Here is a 15,080-nt window from a genome sequence, read left to right on the forward strand (position 1 = left end):
TGTTTCTGAGTTTGTAATCGCTACTCCCACCTGCGGCCAGAAAAGAAAATTGTAATTCACATTGCTGGATTTTGTCCACAATTTAGGGAGCGCGTTATCTGCGCCTCACGGCAAAAGCCATTACCAATCTCCTGTTATCCAATTTACTCACTGCGTGCTCGTTTGATTTCTTCAGATTTAGGAAAATGCTAAGACACTGAAGCACAAATTAGACTTACACATGTTGGTTGAGTTCAATCACAATTATTGTTCAGACAGCTCTGTTTTCAGGAAAGTACAATACAGCGCTGGGCCCTTCAAGAGCGGAAAGTCTCCATTCAGAAAAGGCAACGTTCAAGGTTCTTTGGTTAGCTTATATCAGTTGCACATGCCGGTGTGGGCCGAGTTTAATGGGTGATGAGTCTTTGGGGTGGGGCAAGTTCGCCATAGGAGTGGGTGCTGGTTATGGGCGATTCGGTGTGTGTGGGGGCTGTTGTCTTCCATCCCGTCTTTCGGCCTTGGCGATCATCTTTGGCCGAGTCCTTGGCTGGCTCCCTCTGGCACCTGCTGGTTTTATCTCCACGTGACCTTCCTGTGAACATTCTTCTCCAATCTTGGACATACACTGTCGTACCTCATTCTTTCAATTTTGTCATTTTGTACGAAATTATGTTAGCTTTTGGCTGTGACATCATTAATCTATTGCTGTTCTTTTGACACTTCATGTCTTTGCTTATTCTTAGTTTAATCATGCTTCCAACCGTATCTTTTCTTTGTTAGGCAAAATATTTCCCTCTGTACAGAGCGTTCAGTAGTAATCAAAAACTGGCGTCTAGCATTAGTCAAAACATAAGATACAATCAAGTACTGAACGGTCAAGACGTGGCCGTGTCCATGATTTAGAGAAAAAACATCAGGCATGCATTACACAGTTCCTTAAGGGTCATTAAGCTATTTAGGCAATATATCAAAAGTCATTTGTTGTTTCAAAGTGCTCAGAAATATATATCAGATCATAAAGTTATAAAAACCTTTCTCATCACCACTTATCAAAAATGTCTAGTTGTGTCTTCTTTATTGATTTGGTGTGTAGGTATGATTATATACTTAAAATGTTTATTTTATTTATTTAATATGTGAATATACTTGTCTGCTTATGTACTTTATTCAATGAGGTTTGAGCATATCTGTTTTTGTAGCTAGGCAGGACTTTTTGTATTTTGACCCTATCCCTTCAACATCACGATGCTCATTCTTGTACAAGCACAATTGGAGACTCAGTACAGGCTGGAATCGTCATAACCAATTAACAGCGTTTACATAGGTACGAAAAGCTTTCAACAGTTACCGCTTGAGGAACACTTAGCTTTAGTCTCCACTCACAAACTGTAATTACAGTAATCCCTCGTTTATCGCGGGTAATTGCTTCCAAAAACCACCCGCGATAAATGAAATCCGCGAAGTACGGTCACCAACAAGAAGTACTGGGCAGGCTAACGAGTTAGCGGAAAGATGCTAATTCGCGATTGTGCTAACACGTGAAAACGGACTTGTAAACGAACATTTGGAGCAATACTACATTGTCCTAAAGGTTAGACGTATGTTTCCTCAATTTAGAAATTTTATTTTGACTTTTAAATGTTTTTTTAATTTGGGAAAAAAATCCGCGGTATAGTGAAGCCGCGATAAACGAAACGCGAAGTAGCAAGGGATCACTGTACACTTTATAACCACGACCCTCTTATTTACACCTCCCAACCCCATATCATTTGGTCACGACTGGACAGTAAAAGTAGAAAACCTTCCTAATCCACCGACAGGTTACACCAAGTAAGTAATGTTGAGACAGATACCCATTCCTTTGCATCATTTTATTTGTGACATTTTCAACAAGAAATTAGCGCCTCGCAGTCTTACCCTTCCGTACTACGTGAGCGTGGCAATTACGATTTCAGAGGTGTCGACGTTGAGGAGGCATTACACGCTCTAGTTTTCTCATGTCTTCAAAGAAATGACGATTGAGGAGAAAAAAACAGTCCAGGGATTTGTCTGATCAAATAGGGTGCAGAAGCTATAAAGAGAGTTGAAGCTAAAAATGCAAAAGCATGGACATCTCTTGTTTTTCTGTTTGTGCGGGGATGGAAATCGCTTGTAATAAAATTGTCTCGACTTAGTTTTTTCCATTTGAATAAAAAAAAATTAAGCATATTGAAAAATATATTTTATATATTTTCCTTGGGTATCTGGATTGAAAATTTGAAGGTTGTCTTTTTGAAATGAGGATTTTTTTGCACCCGGATACTCACGTATATATGTGTTTATGTTGACCTATTATTGTACACGTGCACACATATAATACAACCATGTACCGTATTTTCCGGACTATAAGTTGCTTTGGAGCACAAGTCACACCAGCCATAAAATGCATAATAAAGAGGAAAAAGACATATATTTCGCACTGGAGTATAAGTCGCATTCTAGGGGGAAAGTCCAACACCAAACCAGACATTGAAAGGCAATTTAAAATAAAAATAGAATAGAGGCAACAACAGGCAGAATAATCGTACGGTATGCTAACGTTACATGACACATAAACAACAAACTGAGAATTCCTGACGTAACATATTAAGAGTTATTCAGATAACTATACCATAAATAACATGCTAACAAGTTTACCAAACCATCCGTGTCACTCCAAATCACTAAATCCAATAAAATCTTCATCCTCTGTGTCACTTTTAAACAACTCCGCTAACTCCTGAGGAAGACGATGCAGCGCTTCTTGTTCTACATCGCTTACGTCAGACTCATCATCCTGTTGCAGTTCCAATTATTCCACAGGTCTAGAGAGCCTTTTGCAGTTTAATGTGAAAATAACATGTGAAATTATAGACTAATGTGTTAATAATTTCACACGTAAGGTGCTCCTGAGTAAAAGTCGCACTCCCTGGGCCAAACTATGAAAAAAACTCGACTTATAGTCTGGAAAATACGGTAATGTTGAATGTGATAGCGCATTCTCTATGGGGGATTTTTGGCACCAAAACATGTGAAACATGTTAATTTTTAAATTAGACAAAATGTATCCCTGAATATCCTGAACTTTGGGAGTTTAGAGTTGGAATGAATTGAATTAGTCAAAACATGTTGACATTAGAGGAAAAAAACTAAAATATGTAATTTATTTGGTGGGTATTTTAATTAACATTTCCCCCCAAATGTAGAATTGTTGATATGTGGCAATTATTGCATTGGTTGGGATAAACTGAACAATTCAAAGTTGGAATTATTATAATTGGTCAAAAGATGTAGAGATCACAGAAGAAAAATGCAACAAAAAAAAGTTAAACATTTATAATATTGTGTGGGTAGTGCAAGCTGAAATAGCATCCTGCACTTCTTGACCTTTCACCAACTTAAACTGTGTAGGGAATGGGTGGATGGATCCCTGTGGCATTTCTTCTCACCATTTCACACTGGCTTTCTGTCTATTTGCAGTTTGAGGGCTGCACAAAAGCTTACTCCCGTCTAGAGAATCTCAAGACCCACCTTCGGTCTCACACTGGGGAGAAGCCCTATGTGTGTGAGCATGAAGGCTGCAACAAGGCTTTCTCAAATGCTTCAGACCGAGCCAAGCATCAGAATCGTACACATTCTAATGAGGTATGTGAAGTTGTCAACCAGCTTTGTGTGGAGCACAGCTTTCACATACACGGTATAATCGTGCATTGGCAACACTTCTAGATCTGAAGATTTGTCTTTTCCTGGTAAAAGTGTTAATGTTATGATTCATGTCAAACATATTGTCTGCTTGTCTGTCCTATCTGTGTGATGCTGAATTGTAACTCTATTTAAACAAATTGTGTTTAATCCCTTTCAACAGAAACCATATGTATGTAAAATTGTGGGTTGTACCAAGCGCTACACAGACCCCAGCTCTCTCAGGAAGCATGTTAAGACTGTTCACGGACCGGAGGCTCATGTCACCAAGAAACAGCGAAGTGACGCTCCTCGAGGACTTCAACCTCCCAAAGACAATGGCGAGAATGAGTTCCATTCTAAAAATGGCACAGGAAGTGTGGATGAAAGGACCGATGCCAAAGGCACCATGAGAAGCATGGAAGACTGTCTACAAGTCAAATCAATCAAGACTGAGAATTCCATTGTGAGTCATGATTATACACTTGAAGGTGTCATTGCCATTCTAGTAATTTGATTGAATACTGTTATCAGCATGACTTTTGTCCCTTTGTTTCCACATTTACTAACACTGACACCACTGACACTGTGGTTAAATATTTGACTGACAGTTGTCTGCATGCTTAAGCCACATTTTCAGTTTTTTTGCTTGAATGTGCTTTTTTCTTTCCCTTAAAATTTCCATAATGGATAGTCTGCACTGAGGTGAGCATTCCGTTTTCTCTGTCTCATGACTCAACCAACAAGAGTTAATGCCTCTTCATGTCTTGCTGCATTTGAATTAGTCAGGCAAATTTATGAAACTGTTACTTTTTCTGCATAAAGCAGTAATCACAAAATCTTGATTATGACAATATATATATATATTCAAAGGTTTTAGTGGGATCACAACTACTTTTTATGCATAAATCAGTAATCACAAAATATTTATATTCAAAGGTTTTAGTGGGATCACAACACAAGTAGTTGCATGTTTAAGCTTTTAAATTACAGTATATATACACCTGTATATATCATATATGCATATATATATATTTTTTTTTTGTTTGTGTCCATGCGTGTGTGTGTGTGTGTGTGTGTGTGTGTGTGTGTGTGTGTGTGTGTGTGTGTGTGTGTGTGTGTGTGTGTGCGTGCGTGCGTGTGCGCGTGCGCGTGCGTGTGTGTGTGTGTGTGTATACCATATTGGCCCGAATATAAGACAGTCCTGATTATAAGATGACCCCCTCTTTTTCAAGACTCAAGTTTGAAAAAAGATTTTTTGAACACCAAATTTAATTTTTTTACAGAAAATGATTACATCTGAAACAAACGATTATAACAATGTAATTGAGAGAAAAAGCATGTTATTTTGCCTCATTCAAATCATGCAAAAACTTAATCTTAAAACACATCTTAACATCTGAACATTTAAATATGTAAACTAAAGTGCAATCACATTTGTAAATAAATGGCTTTTGGTTTTTGAAATGGAAATAAACCACTGTGATAAAACAACAAAATTGCAATAACTATATTAACCATCAAAGTGAAGTCTAACTGTAACTGTCGTCTTGAAATAAATGTAAGGCAAAATATTGCAATAAAATAATGCAAACTGCTATCACTATTGTTGGGGAGCCTGAGGACTGTATAGGGGGTTGGCTCGGATGGTTATGCTCTTTTCGCCCCCGGGTGTCGGTCAGAACACATCAGGGAAGACGTGGTTCAGTTTTGATTGCTTTGCTGAATTATTGGCAAAAAAGTAACAAGCACTGTGGCTTTGATTAATTGATTGATCAATTTTATTTCGAGCTTAAAAACAGAAAAAGATATCAGTAAAATACAAAAGGAAAAAGAAAAGAAAAACGAAAACAGGACAATAACAAAATGTCTCAAGCAAGTCATAAATAACTTAAACAACAACAATTAGGAGAGCTCGAAAAGGAGTAGGAAGAAGTTAAAGAACTTTTCAAATCCTACCCACTATCTCTTTTATCTATTCATAATACAGTTGTTTCTATATCTATGTACTTATATACCATAATTATATACCACACACATTACTATACTTATGTAATAATGCACAATAATCAGAACAATAATACCATGTGCTAATATGCAATAATCAGAATAATCAATAATAATCAATGATATCATCAATACATTATAATCAATACCATATAATCAATACAATAATCAATAATCCATATTTATATAATACCACAGATCGGACTGTTTTACAATACCCATGCTACCCCTCATCCCTGCATTTGGCCCAAATCGATAGTTTGCATTTATTTTTAAATTGGTTGATGGTTGGACATTGTTTCATTTCCGTGCTCAGGCTGTTCCATAGCTTCACTCCATAGATTGTTATGCAATGTTTTTTTATTGTGGTCCGGCAATTTTGTACTCTACTTTAGCTCATAGGGGCATACAGGCAAACTGGCAAAAGGGTATATTGGTCGTAAGGATGTGAGAGCAGGTGTGTGTAGTGTACATGGGTGAGTCTTTGGGTGTGTGCATGTGATTCTTGTGTGTGTGATTATTGTATGAAGCGTGTGAAGGGTGTGTGGGGTGTGTGGGGTGTGTGTGTGTGTGTGTGTGTGTGTGTGTGTGTGTGTGTGTGTGTGTGTGTGTGTGTGTGTGTGTGTGTGTGTGTGTGTGTGTGTGTGTGTGTGTGTGTGTGTGCGTATGTGTGTGATGTGTGTGTGTGTGGTTCTGCAACAGACAGAAATACAGCACGTAAGTCAACGCTCAACTTCTGACGTCACACAATACTAGTAGACGGCACACATTACATAACTAACTGCGCGTAACGGTTCCGCTATACTAAATAACCATAAATGAAATACTCACCAAACATAAGTCATCGAGACAACAAAATACATTTGCTGGCGACCGTTAGTCGCCGTGCCGCTGCGTAACGGCTACTCGCACGATGCGAGGCAAACTTAAAGGAGCGCACCGGAGCTGTCAATCAAACAGCGCCACACAAAGCAAACCGCAATCGGACAAACGGCACAACAGTGGACAGTAGTAATAATGAAATGTATATACTCACTTTGTGTCAAAGACGCACACGATCACAGCAACATACTCAATCGATACCAGCAACCTTTAACTTACCGCTGTGCATAAGTTAATGGGTATAATGTCTAGACTCCGAATGTAAGACGACCCCCACTTTTTCAGTCTTATTTCAATGCAAAAAACATAATTTTGTATTCGGGCCAATGCGGTATATATCAGTGGTTCTTAATCTGGGTTCGATCGAACCCTAGGGGTTCGGTGAGTTGGTCTCAGGGCTTTGGCAGAGCCTCCACTGTGGAGGTCCGAACATACCTGACTTATCGTGTAAATTTGTGATGCCGCATATCTGAACTGGCCTCACAAAGGTAACAGCAGAAGGCACACTGATTTGCAGGTGTGTAATTTGTTGTGAGTTCATGCATTGTGTTGTTTTTTTTTATTTAAACAAGATGATGTTCATGCACGGCTCATTTTGTGCAGCAGTAAAAAAACCATCGATGTCTTGAATTTGAAAAAATGCGGTGAATGCGCATATGAAACTAGTGGGGTTCGGTAACGCCAACAACGTTAAGAACCACTGATATATATGTGTGGGTGTGCGTGCATGTGTGTGTGTGTGTGTATATATATATATATATATATATATATATATATATATATATATATATATATATATATATATATATATATATATATATATATATATATGCGCATATGAAACTAGTGGGGTTCGGTAACTCCAACAACGTTAAGAACCACTGATATATATGTGTGTGTGTGTATATATGTATATATGTATATATATAATATATATAAATATGGCGGCTCGGTGGCGCACTGGGTAGCACGTCCGCCTCACAGTTAGGAGGGTGCGGGTTCGATTCCACCTCCGGCCCTCCCTGTGCGGAGTTTGCATGTTCTCCCCGAGCCCGCGTGGGTTTTCTCCGGGCACTCCGGTTTCCTCCCACATCCCAAAAACATGCTTGGTAGGCTGATTGATCACTCCAAATTGTCCCTAGGTGTGAGTGCGAGTGCGGATGGTTGTTTGTCTCTGTGTGCCCTGCAATTGGCTGGCAACCGGTTCAGGGTGTCCCCCGCCTACTGCCCGATGACGGCTGGGATAGGCTCCAGCACGCCCGCGACCCCCGTGGGGACTAAGCGGTTCGGAAAATGGATGGATGGATATATAAATATACACTTATGTACACACGCTTTATTATTTATTTATATATATACACAAGTATATATATGTACACACGCTTTATTATATATATATATATATATATTATATATATATATATATATATATATATATATATATATATATATATCACAGGTCTAGCTGCTGTAATGTAAAAGCTTAAACATACAACGACTTGTGTTGTGATCTCAATTTTTCAACAGTATAAGACAGCATTTGTTACAATAACAAACACTTATGCTAACTGAAAGTTAATAATTATATATTCAAGCTAATTTTGTTAATGCATGAGTGCTTATTACATGTATCCGTCTACTCTCTTTCTCCCTCTTTCACTGCATACAACTTAAAGCCTGCATGCTGTTTGTATATTGAAGGTTCAGATTTTAAACATATGTACAAAATGACAAAAACGAAATTATGGATGTGAGATAAGCTACAATTAATTTTAGCAGAAGAGTCAAGGTAAAGTTTCCCCAGGAAAAAAAAAGGACTCTACTACTCTGCTTGATCATGTAAACATGTTCGCTATGCTAGTTAGGCACGTTATCAGCCTTGGTAGAAAGCTTACTATAATTAATTTCACCAAAGCAAGACACACCAAACTAACTCATAATTGGCTGCAAACATTAATTTGAAGAGCGTTATGTTAATACCTTGTTACCTTGAATTTGTCCAACATTGATGGGTGGTGCTCTCATTAATGTGACATCATATTGCAAGTATTCCCTGCTTCGGCAGCCACATTTCTGACGTCATTGTTTTGCAATTGGGATGGCCTTCCTCAAAGCCACGGTCATCTGTGCTTGTTTAGCAGCCAAAAATTACCAATAAAATACATACATTATTTATTTATTTAGTACCGTATTGGCCCGAATATAAGACGACCCTCATTATGAGACCACCCCCTCTTTTTCAAGACTCAAGTTTGAAAAAAGACTTTTTGAACACCAAATTTAATTTTTATACAGAAAATAATTACAGTACATCTCAAACAAATGATTATAACAATATATAATCATTTGAAAAAGCATGTTATTTTGCCTCATTCAAATCATGCAAAACTATCACATCTTAATATCAACATTTAAATATGTACCATATTTATTCTAATTATCGCCCAGGGCGATAATGAGAGAAGGTTTATGTCCAACAGGGGGGTGGGCGATTAATGGAGAACACTTTTTGTCCGATCACCAAGGGGCACTGAAATGGGCGATAATATGTATATTTTCCTTATGTAGTATGCAACACCTGCATCTCACTGGTGTTCTTAACACTAGAACAGCGGCTGTTTTGATCTACCTCTAACAGCGGGGTGCGTCAATTGACGCTCCATCGATGCGACACGTTACCGTCGCACATCACATGTTGCGCACATTATGTTATCGCAATCGTCTTGTTCGAGCGGACGTCCCGATAACGTAATTGTGTGAAGATATTGTAGCGGAGTGACGAGTGTAATTGTATCATAGTTTATGGAGAAAAACAATTTAAAAGGGACATTCAATGTGCTGTCAAATCAGTCATTTAAACTTGCGCAATGACGTCGGCATGCGGTCGCGGAGGAAAACGTAAGTTTTGGGGGGAGTTTTTAGCAGCATGGGCGATAATTAGAGGTATCAATGTTTTTTATTTATGTCATCGCTAACACACACTGGGCAATTATTAGAATATGGGCGATAATTAGAATAAATACGGTAAACTAAAGTGCAATCACATTTGTAAATGAATGGCTTCTGGTTTTTCCATTTTGTTATCTCTTTTCTTACTTTATTCTTTTTTCTTTCTTATTTTGAATTTTTCTTCTTCGTGCTAACGCTATTTTTATTTTTATTCTTTGTGACAGGGGTTCGCTTTTGCCTGGGGAGTTAAGTTCAGCGTTTGCTTTAAGTATATCTGGCGCCATCTAGCGTTGTGAATGGGTACAATGTCTAGACCCCGAATGTAAGACGACCCCCACTTTTTCAGTCTTATTTCAATGCAAAAAACGCTGTCTTATATTCGGGCCAATACAGTAATATTACCCATATGTTAGTTTAGGCAGGGGGAAAGGTTTGAAAAATTAATTTCCTTCAGCCATCCTCAAGCTCGCTCACTGGTCGCCTCCTACCTCAAGTGTGACTCATTTATATGCTCTGTGATGTAAACTATTAGACGGTAACATACTAGCCATGCTAGTTAGCCACCATATATGCCTCCATCATAAACTTCGTCCATGCAGTACGTTTAATGAACCCCTAGAAGCAGTAAGCCGCTGATTGGTTGTTGTAGCAACAGGGGGTCGCATGTGGAATTCACTCTGACAAGCACTGATGGTGTTTAGGCTGAGAACTTGGGGTATGGGAAGAAGTCAACTTAACCTGTTTAGGGAGGTTTAAAAAAAAACATGATTGTGGTGTACCATCTAAAAGGTAAATTATTCCATGCCTCGTGTGTACCACCAAGCTACCTCGATTTTCCATTTGGGTTACATCAGTGCTTGTATTATTTAGTTATGTCCATTTGTTGCTTGGTGTCCCTCACTAGATGTATCAGTCCAGTCCTGGTGGTCACTCATCATGTAGCAGTCAGCCATCACCTCTCAGCAGCACCAACAACAACGACAGTGGGGTAGAGATGGCCATGCACAGTGGGGGCAGTTTTGGGGACCTGAGTGCACAAGATGGGTGTCCCTTGGTTGACTCTACTGTTCCTGCTGGGGGACAACAGACAGGGATGGGACTTCAGCTGAGGAAAGCAGTGAGTCATTGTGGCACAGTTACCATCAAAATGGAGACTATCAAGAAAGAAAAGCTGAAGACGGTGAGAGACTCCTGCCCGTGGGTCAATTCAGCACCACAGACCCTACAGGGCCAACGCAACAACACTAAGCTGCCCCCAATACCTACAGCTGGTAACTATGAACTCTGATGTCTTCATTCAAGATGTATTGACGAAGGCCATTAATAATTTTCTTTGCAACTACAGGTTCCTTGCTGGAGAACTCCAACTTAACAACTAACCTCAACAGTTTACACAATGGTCAGCGATTCGGAGACCAGTCTTTGTGTGAAGTTACTCTGCTAAACCAACTAAATGATCGGCGTAATAGCACAACCAGCACAATCAGCTCAGCATACACCATGAGTCGGCGCTCATCCGGCATCTCACCTTGCTACTCCAGCCGTCGCTCCAGTGAGGCATCCCAATTTGGTGCTAACCGTCATAACAATATCAGTTCAGCAGACTCCTATGACCCAATCTCCACTGATTTATCCCGACGCTCCAGTGAGGCTAGCCATTGCGGAGGTGGTGGTGCTGGTGGAGCAGGGGGAGGAAATCTCCCAAGCCTTCTAAGTCTGACCCCAGCTCAGCATTATCGTCTAAAGGCAAAATATGCTGCTGCCATTGGTGGAGCACCACCTACGCCCTTACCCAATATGGAGAGAATGAGCCTCAGGACCCGCATGGCCCTCTATAGTGACTCTCAGGAATATTCAACACACCATTACCACCAACCACTCTCTGGAAATGTGCCACGGCGATGCAGTGATACTGGATATGGCAACCACAGCCTGATGCCCCATGAGGTACCTGCCAACCTTCCACGCCGGGCCAGTGACCCAGTGCGCTGTCCCACCCATGACACTCTTTCTACAGTTCCACGCTATAACAGTATGAACAGCATGAATAGTTCTTCAGAATGTCACCAAGCATTGGCAATGTATGGTTACACTCGTTCTGATGGCAACCTGCAGCGCTACCCGTTTGCCCCCAGACCACCAAGCATTTCAGAGAATGTAGCTATGGAGAACATGGCAGTAGATGGGATGGGAAATGGGGGCGAACAGGATGCGGAAGATGATATAGTTCTTCCAGATGACATGGTGCAATACCTGAGGTCCCAAAACCCAGGGAACCAAGGTCACAACTTGGGACAAGGGAACTACCAATTCAATAACCAGTCTCAGGGCTATCAGACTGGCAGTGCCCCGCTCGCCTCATTTTATTTCCAGAGAAGGGGTCCTTTGTTTGATGCCTGTTTGATGCAGTCTGGTCAGGATATGAATCATAGTGAGCCCCAAGAGCCTTTCTCAACGTCATCACATATTAACAAGAATAATATGCCAGTTCAGTGGAATGAGGTGAGTTCAGGAACCGTGGACACTGCAACAAAGCTCCCCAAACAGCAACATTCTCTCAGGGGAAACCTAACTGTTGTTCCACAGAGGAACAATTTTGCTTCCTTCCAGGCACAAGGTCAAGGCCTTGGCAGCAATCAGCAAGTTGTACCAATGAATCAGAATATGTATAAACAGGGCTATGCAAATCACAACAACAAGAGGCTGAACAACCCCCATCATCAGCAAAAACAGTGCAGCACTTTGAAATTGAATGATCAAAGTTCTGTACAAGGGTTTAGCCAAGACACAATTCAAAATTCTATTTCTGCAAGCAATAATGTGCGTGCCACTCGGAATAATGTGATGGATCAAGGAGTGCAAAGTTATAGAGGAAGGGCACAACCTGATGAATATTCTCACATAAACCATGTGGTTTATCAGCAACAGCACTATAATATTTCATCCCAGCACAACAACATACAGAATGGTACCAGTGTAATGTTACCACCAAGACCCCCAGTAGAACCCAAGCCAGGTGGCAGGCAGCATCCTGTTTCTGGTATGATGCAATTGAACAGAATACCCAAGTTATCTGATGTGAGCCCCGGTCTGCGTAACAACACGTCAGAGGCAAGTCCAAAAAGGCCCAATGGGACGGCGACCTTACGAAACAACTCTGAGAATCCCAACTCTGCAATGTTCTACACAGGTGAAATTCATTTCTTTGAACAAACACCTGCAGCCTTTGAGGCCTCAGTGTCCCCCAGTGTAAGCCAGACCCCTGCAAATAACAACATAGCATTAAGTAACATGGTCTCACCAGGAGTCAACCAGGTCTCTAGCAGTACAGTGGATTCTTCCACAGGTAGAAATGGTGGTGCGGAACACACCCAAATAGATTTTGACTCGATCTTAGATGATGGGGATCACGCCAGCCTGATGTCAGGGACCCTTAGTCCTGGCCTTTTGCAGAGCCTCTCCCAGAATTCATCTCGTCTCACCACCCCTCGCAATTCTGTTACTCTCGCATCGGTACCAGCAGGAATTGGCAACATGGCCATTGGGGATATGAGCTCAATGCTCACAGCACTGGCTGAAGAAAGCAAGTTCCTCAATATGATTAGTTAGGAGCAAACACAGCTTTAAGACAATTCAGTCGCAATAATTCATACATCAGGAATACTTGGACTGGACAAAGCACTGACTGAACAATGAATGAGTGGTCATTTTATTTGTTTTATTGTCACTGTCTACAGTATATCAGTATGATATTTTTGTTAGATTTGTATTAAGATGTTTATATCAAGAGTCTAAGAGATAAGAAAGGACTCATTCAGGCATATACACACAAACACCAGTAGCGTGTGGGGTCGACGGTGGAGGTGTAAAACATACATACATAGTATATACATAGTACATACATACATACATACATACATAGTACAGTCAAACCTCGGTTTTCGACCACAATCCATTCCAGAAGGCGGTTCGAGAAGTGAATCGATCGAATTCCGAATCTATTTTTCCCATTACAAATAATGTAAAAAAAAAAAAAAAACCTGTTCCAAGACTAAAAAAAACGCCTTTTTTCATTTGCGCATTTTTGTCCGAACGCGCAACCGTAGCGCGCCGCCGACCGTGCAACTGCACCGCGCTGGTCGCTTTATTGTGACAGAGCCATCGCTGAAATTTAGAAAATATTTTGCTTGCTTTCTTTGGAGGCATGATTAGGGGTTAATACAATCCTCAAAGTAACGAAAATACAATAACGAATGGAGTCAGTCGGCATCCAGGCCGCGCGGTCGGGTTTTCTCGGGTCCTTTCGGCTCATCTCGCGAGGTTCGACCTCCAAATTTTGTTCGACAACCGAAGCGAAATAATCTTGAATTTTTCATTCGAATTCAGATTTGTTCGAGAACCGGGACGTTCGAAAACCAAAGTTTTACTGTACATACATACAGACAGATAGACAGACAGACAAACAGACACGCAAATTCACTCACACACACACACACACACACACACACACACACACACACACACGGTATAGTGCTGCACTGAAAGCATTTCACATTGCCTTGCAGAGGATATTGGGGATGAGCATCTAATCACAGCTCCATCACAAGAAAACGGCTGGTATTCCAGTGGAGACCAAACTTTTAGAATTATACTGTATGGTACTTCCTTCAAGTAATATGATAGTCCTTTGTAATGTGTTATAATGACATACATAATCATGGTGAAATATTTGAAACTAATATCAGGGTCCATTGACTTGTTTTTTGATCATCGTCTGGACATTTGAGAATGCTATTATAATTCCGAGGCAAGATCTCTTTGTGACGTTAAATCCACAAGGGTGAAAGATTGAAATGGACAAGGATATGCTTTGGTCTGTCAAGGAATTCGGACCCCTATGTGTGATGGGCAACATTCTCTAAAAGAATATACAAGTACCTCTGTATGTTCCTAATGGGATCCAACTCTAACTAACACATTCATAACATCACCCCCAGGACCTTTATGCCACAACCCATACCTCCCCTGGGCTATAGATGAACCGCAGGATGTCAAATTCAGAAAAGGACAGACTTTGATATTCAAAATCCTGTTTCTGCATACTAGCTCATCAAAATCCCAAGTTTTAATTTGTTCCTTGTATTTCTAAGTAGCCTTTAAATTTTTGTGTACTACTACAGTATATACTTTTACAAGTTTGTTTGGCTTTGTGTGACAGGGTATATAGCCTATGTATATTTCAAATAAACTATGACTTTTTTTCTGTGTACGGCTATAACTTGTGTTCTATCCACCCATCAAATTTTTTATACTTCTTATCCATTCGTGACTTTTTTTAAACCAGTCTTAGAGCTCATATATATATAGGTGACTCACATTCACACCTATGGACAATTAAGTCTTCGATTCATCTTAAAATCATATTTTTTGGAATGTGGGAGGAAGCCAGAGAAAACCCATGCAAGCTAGGGCAGAACACACAAACTTCACACAGGAAGGCAGGAGTCCAGATTCAACCCTCTTCATCTCAAAACAGTAAGGCAGCCGTGCTTGCCACTTTTCTA

General features: G+C 40.3%; 1 protein-coding gene across 8 annotated transcripts in view; it reads left to right on the top strand.

Moving 5' to 3' along the window:
* Positions 1–14,783, top strand: part of gli2a (GLI family zinc finger 2a) — a 112,385-nt gene extending 97,602 nt beyond the window's left edge. For all 8 annotated transcript variants that reach the window (XM_049729111.2, XM_049729112.2, XM_049729113.2 and 5 more), the window contains 4 exons: positions 3,478–3,642; positions 3,863–4,144; positions 10,421–10,787; positions 10,862–14,783. In XM_049729111.2, coding sequence (XP_049585068.1) covers positions 3,478–3,642; positions 3,863–4,144; positions 10,421–10,787; positions 10,862–13,125 — 3,078 coding nt within the window. In that variant the 3' untranslated portion in view covers positions 13,126–14,783. The remainder of the gene's footprint in view (positions 1–3,477; positions 3,643–3,862; positions 4,145–10,420; positions 10,788–10,861) is intronic.
* Positions 14,784–15,080: the final 297 nt, after the last annotated feature.

This window comes from Syngnathus scovelli, chromosome 8 (genome assembly GCF_024217435.2).
Source record: "Syngnathus scovelli strain Florida chromosome 8, RoL_Ssco_1.2, whole genome shotgun sequence".
Classification (NCBI taxonomy): Eukaryota; Metazoa; Chordata; class Actinopteri; order Syngnathiformes; family Syngnathidae; genus Syngnathus; species Syngnathus scovelli.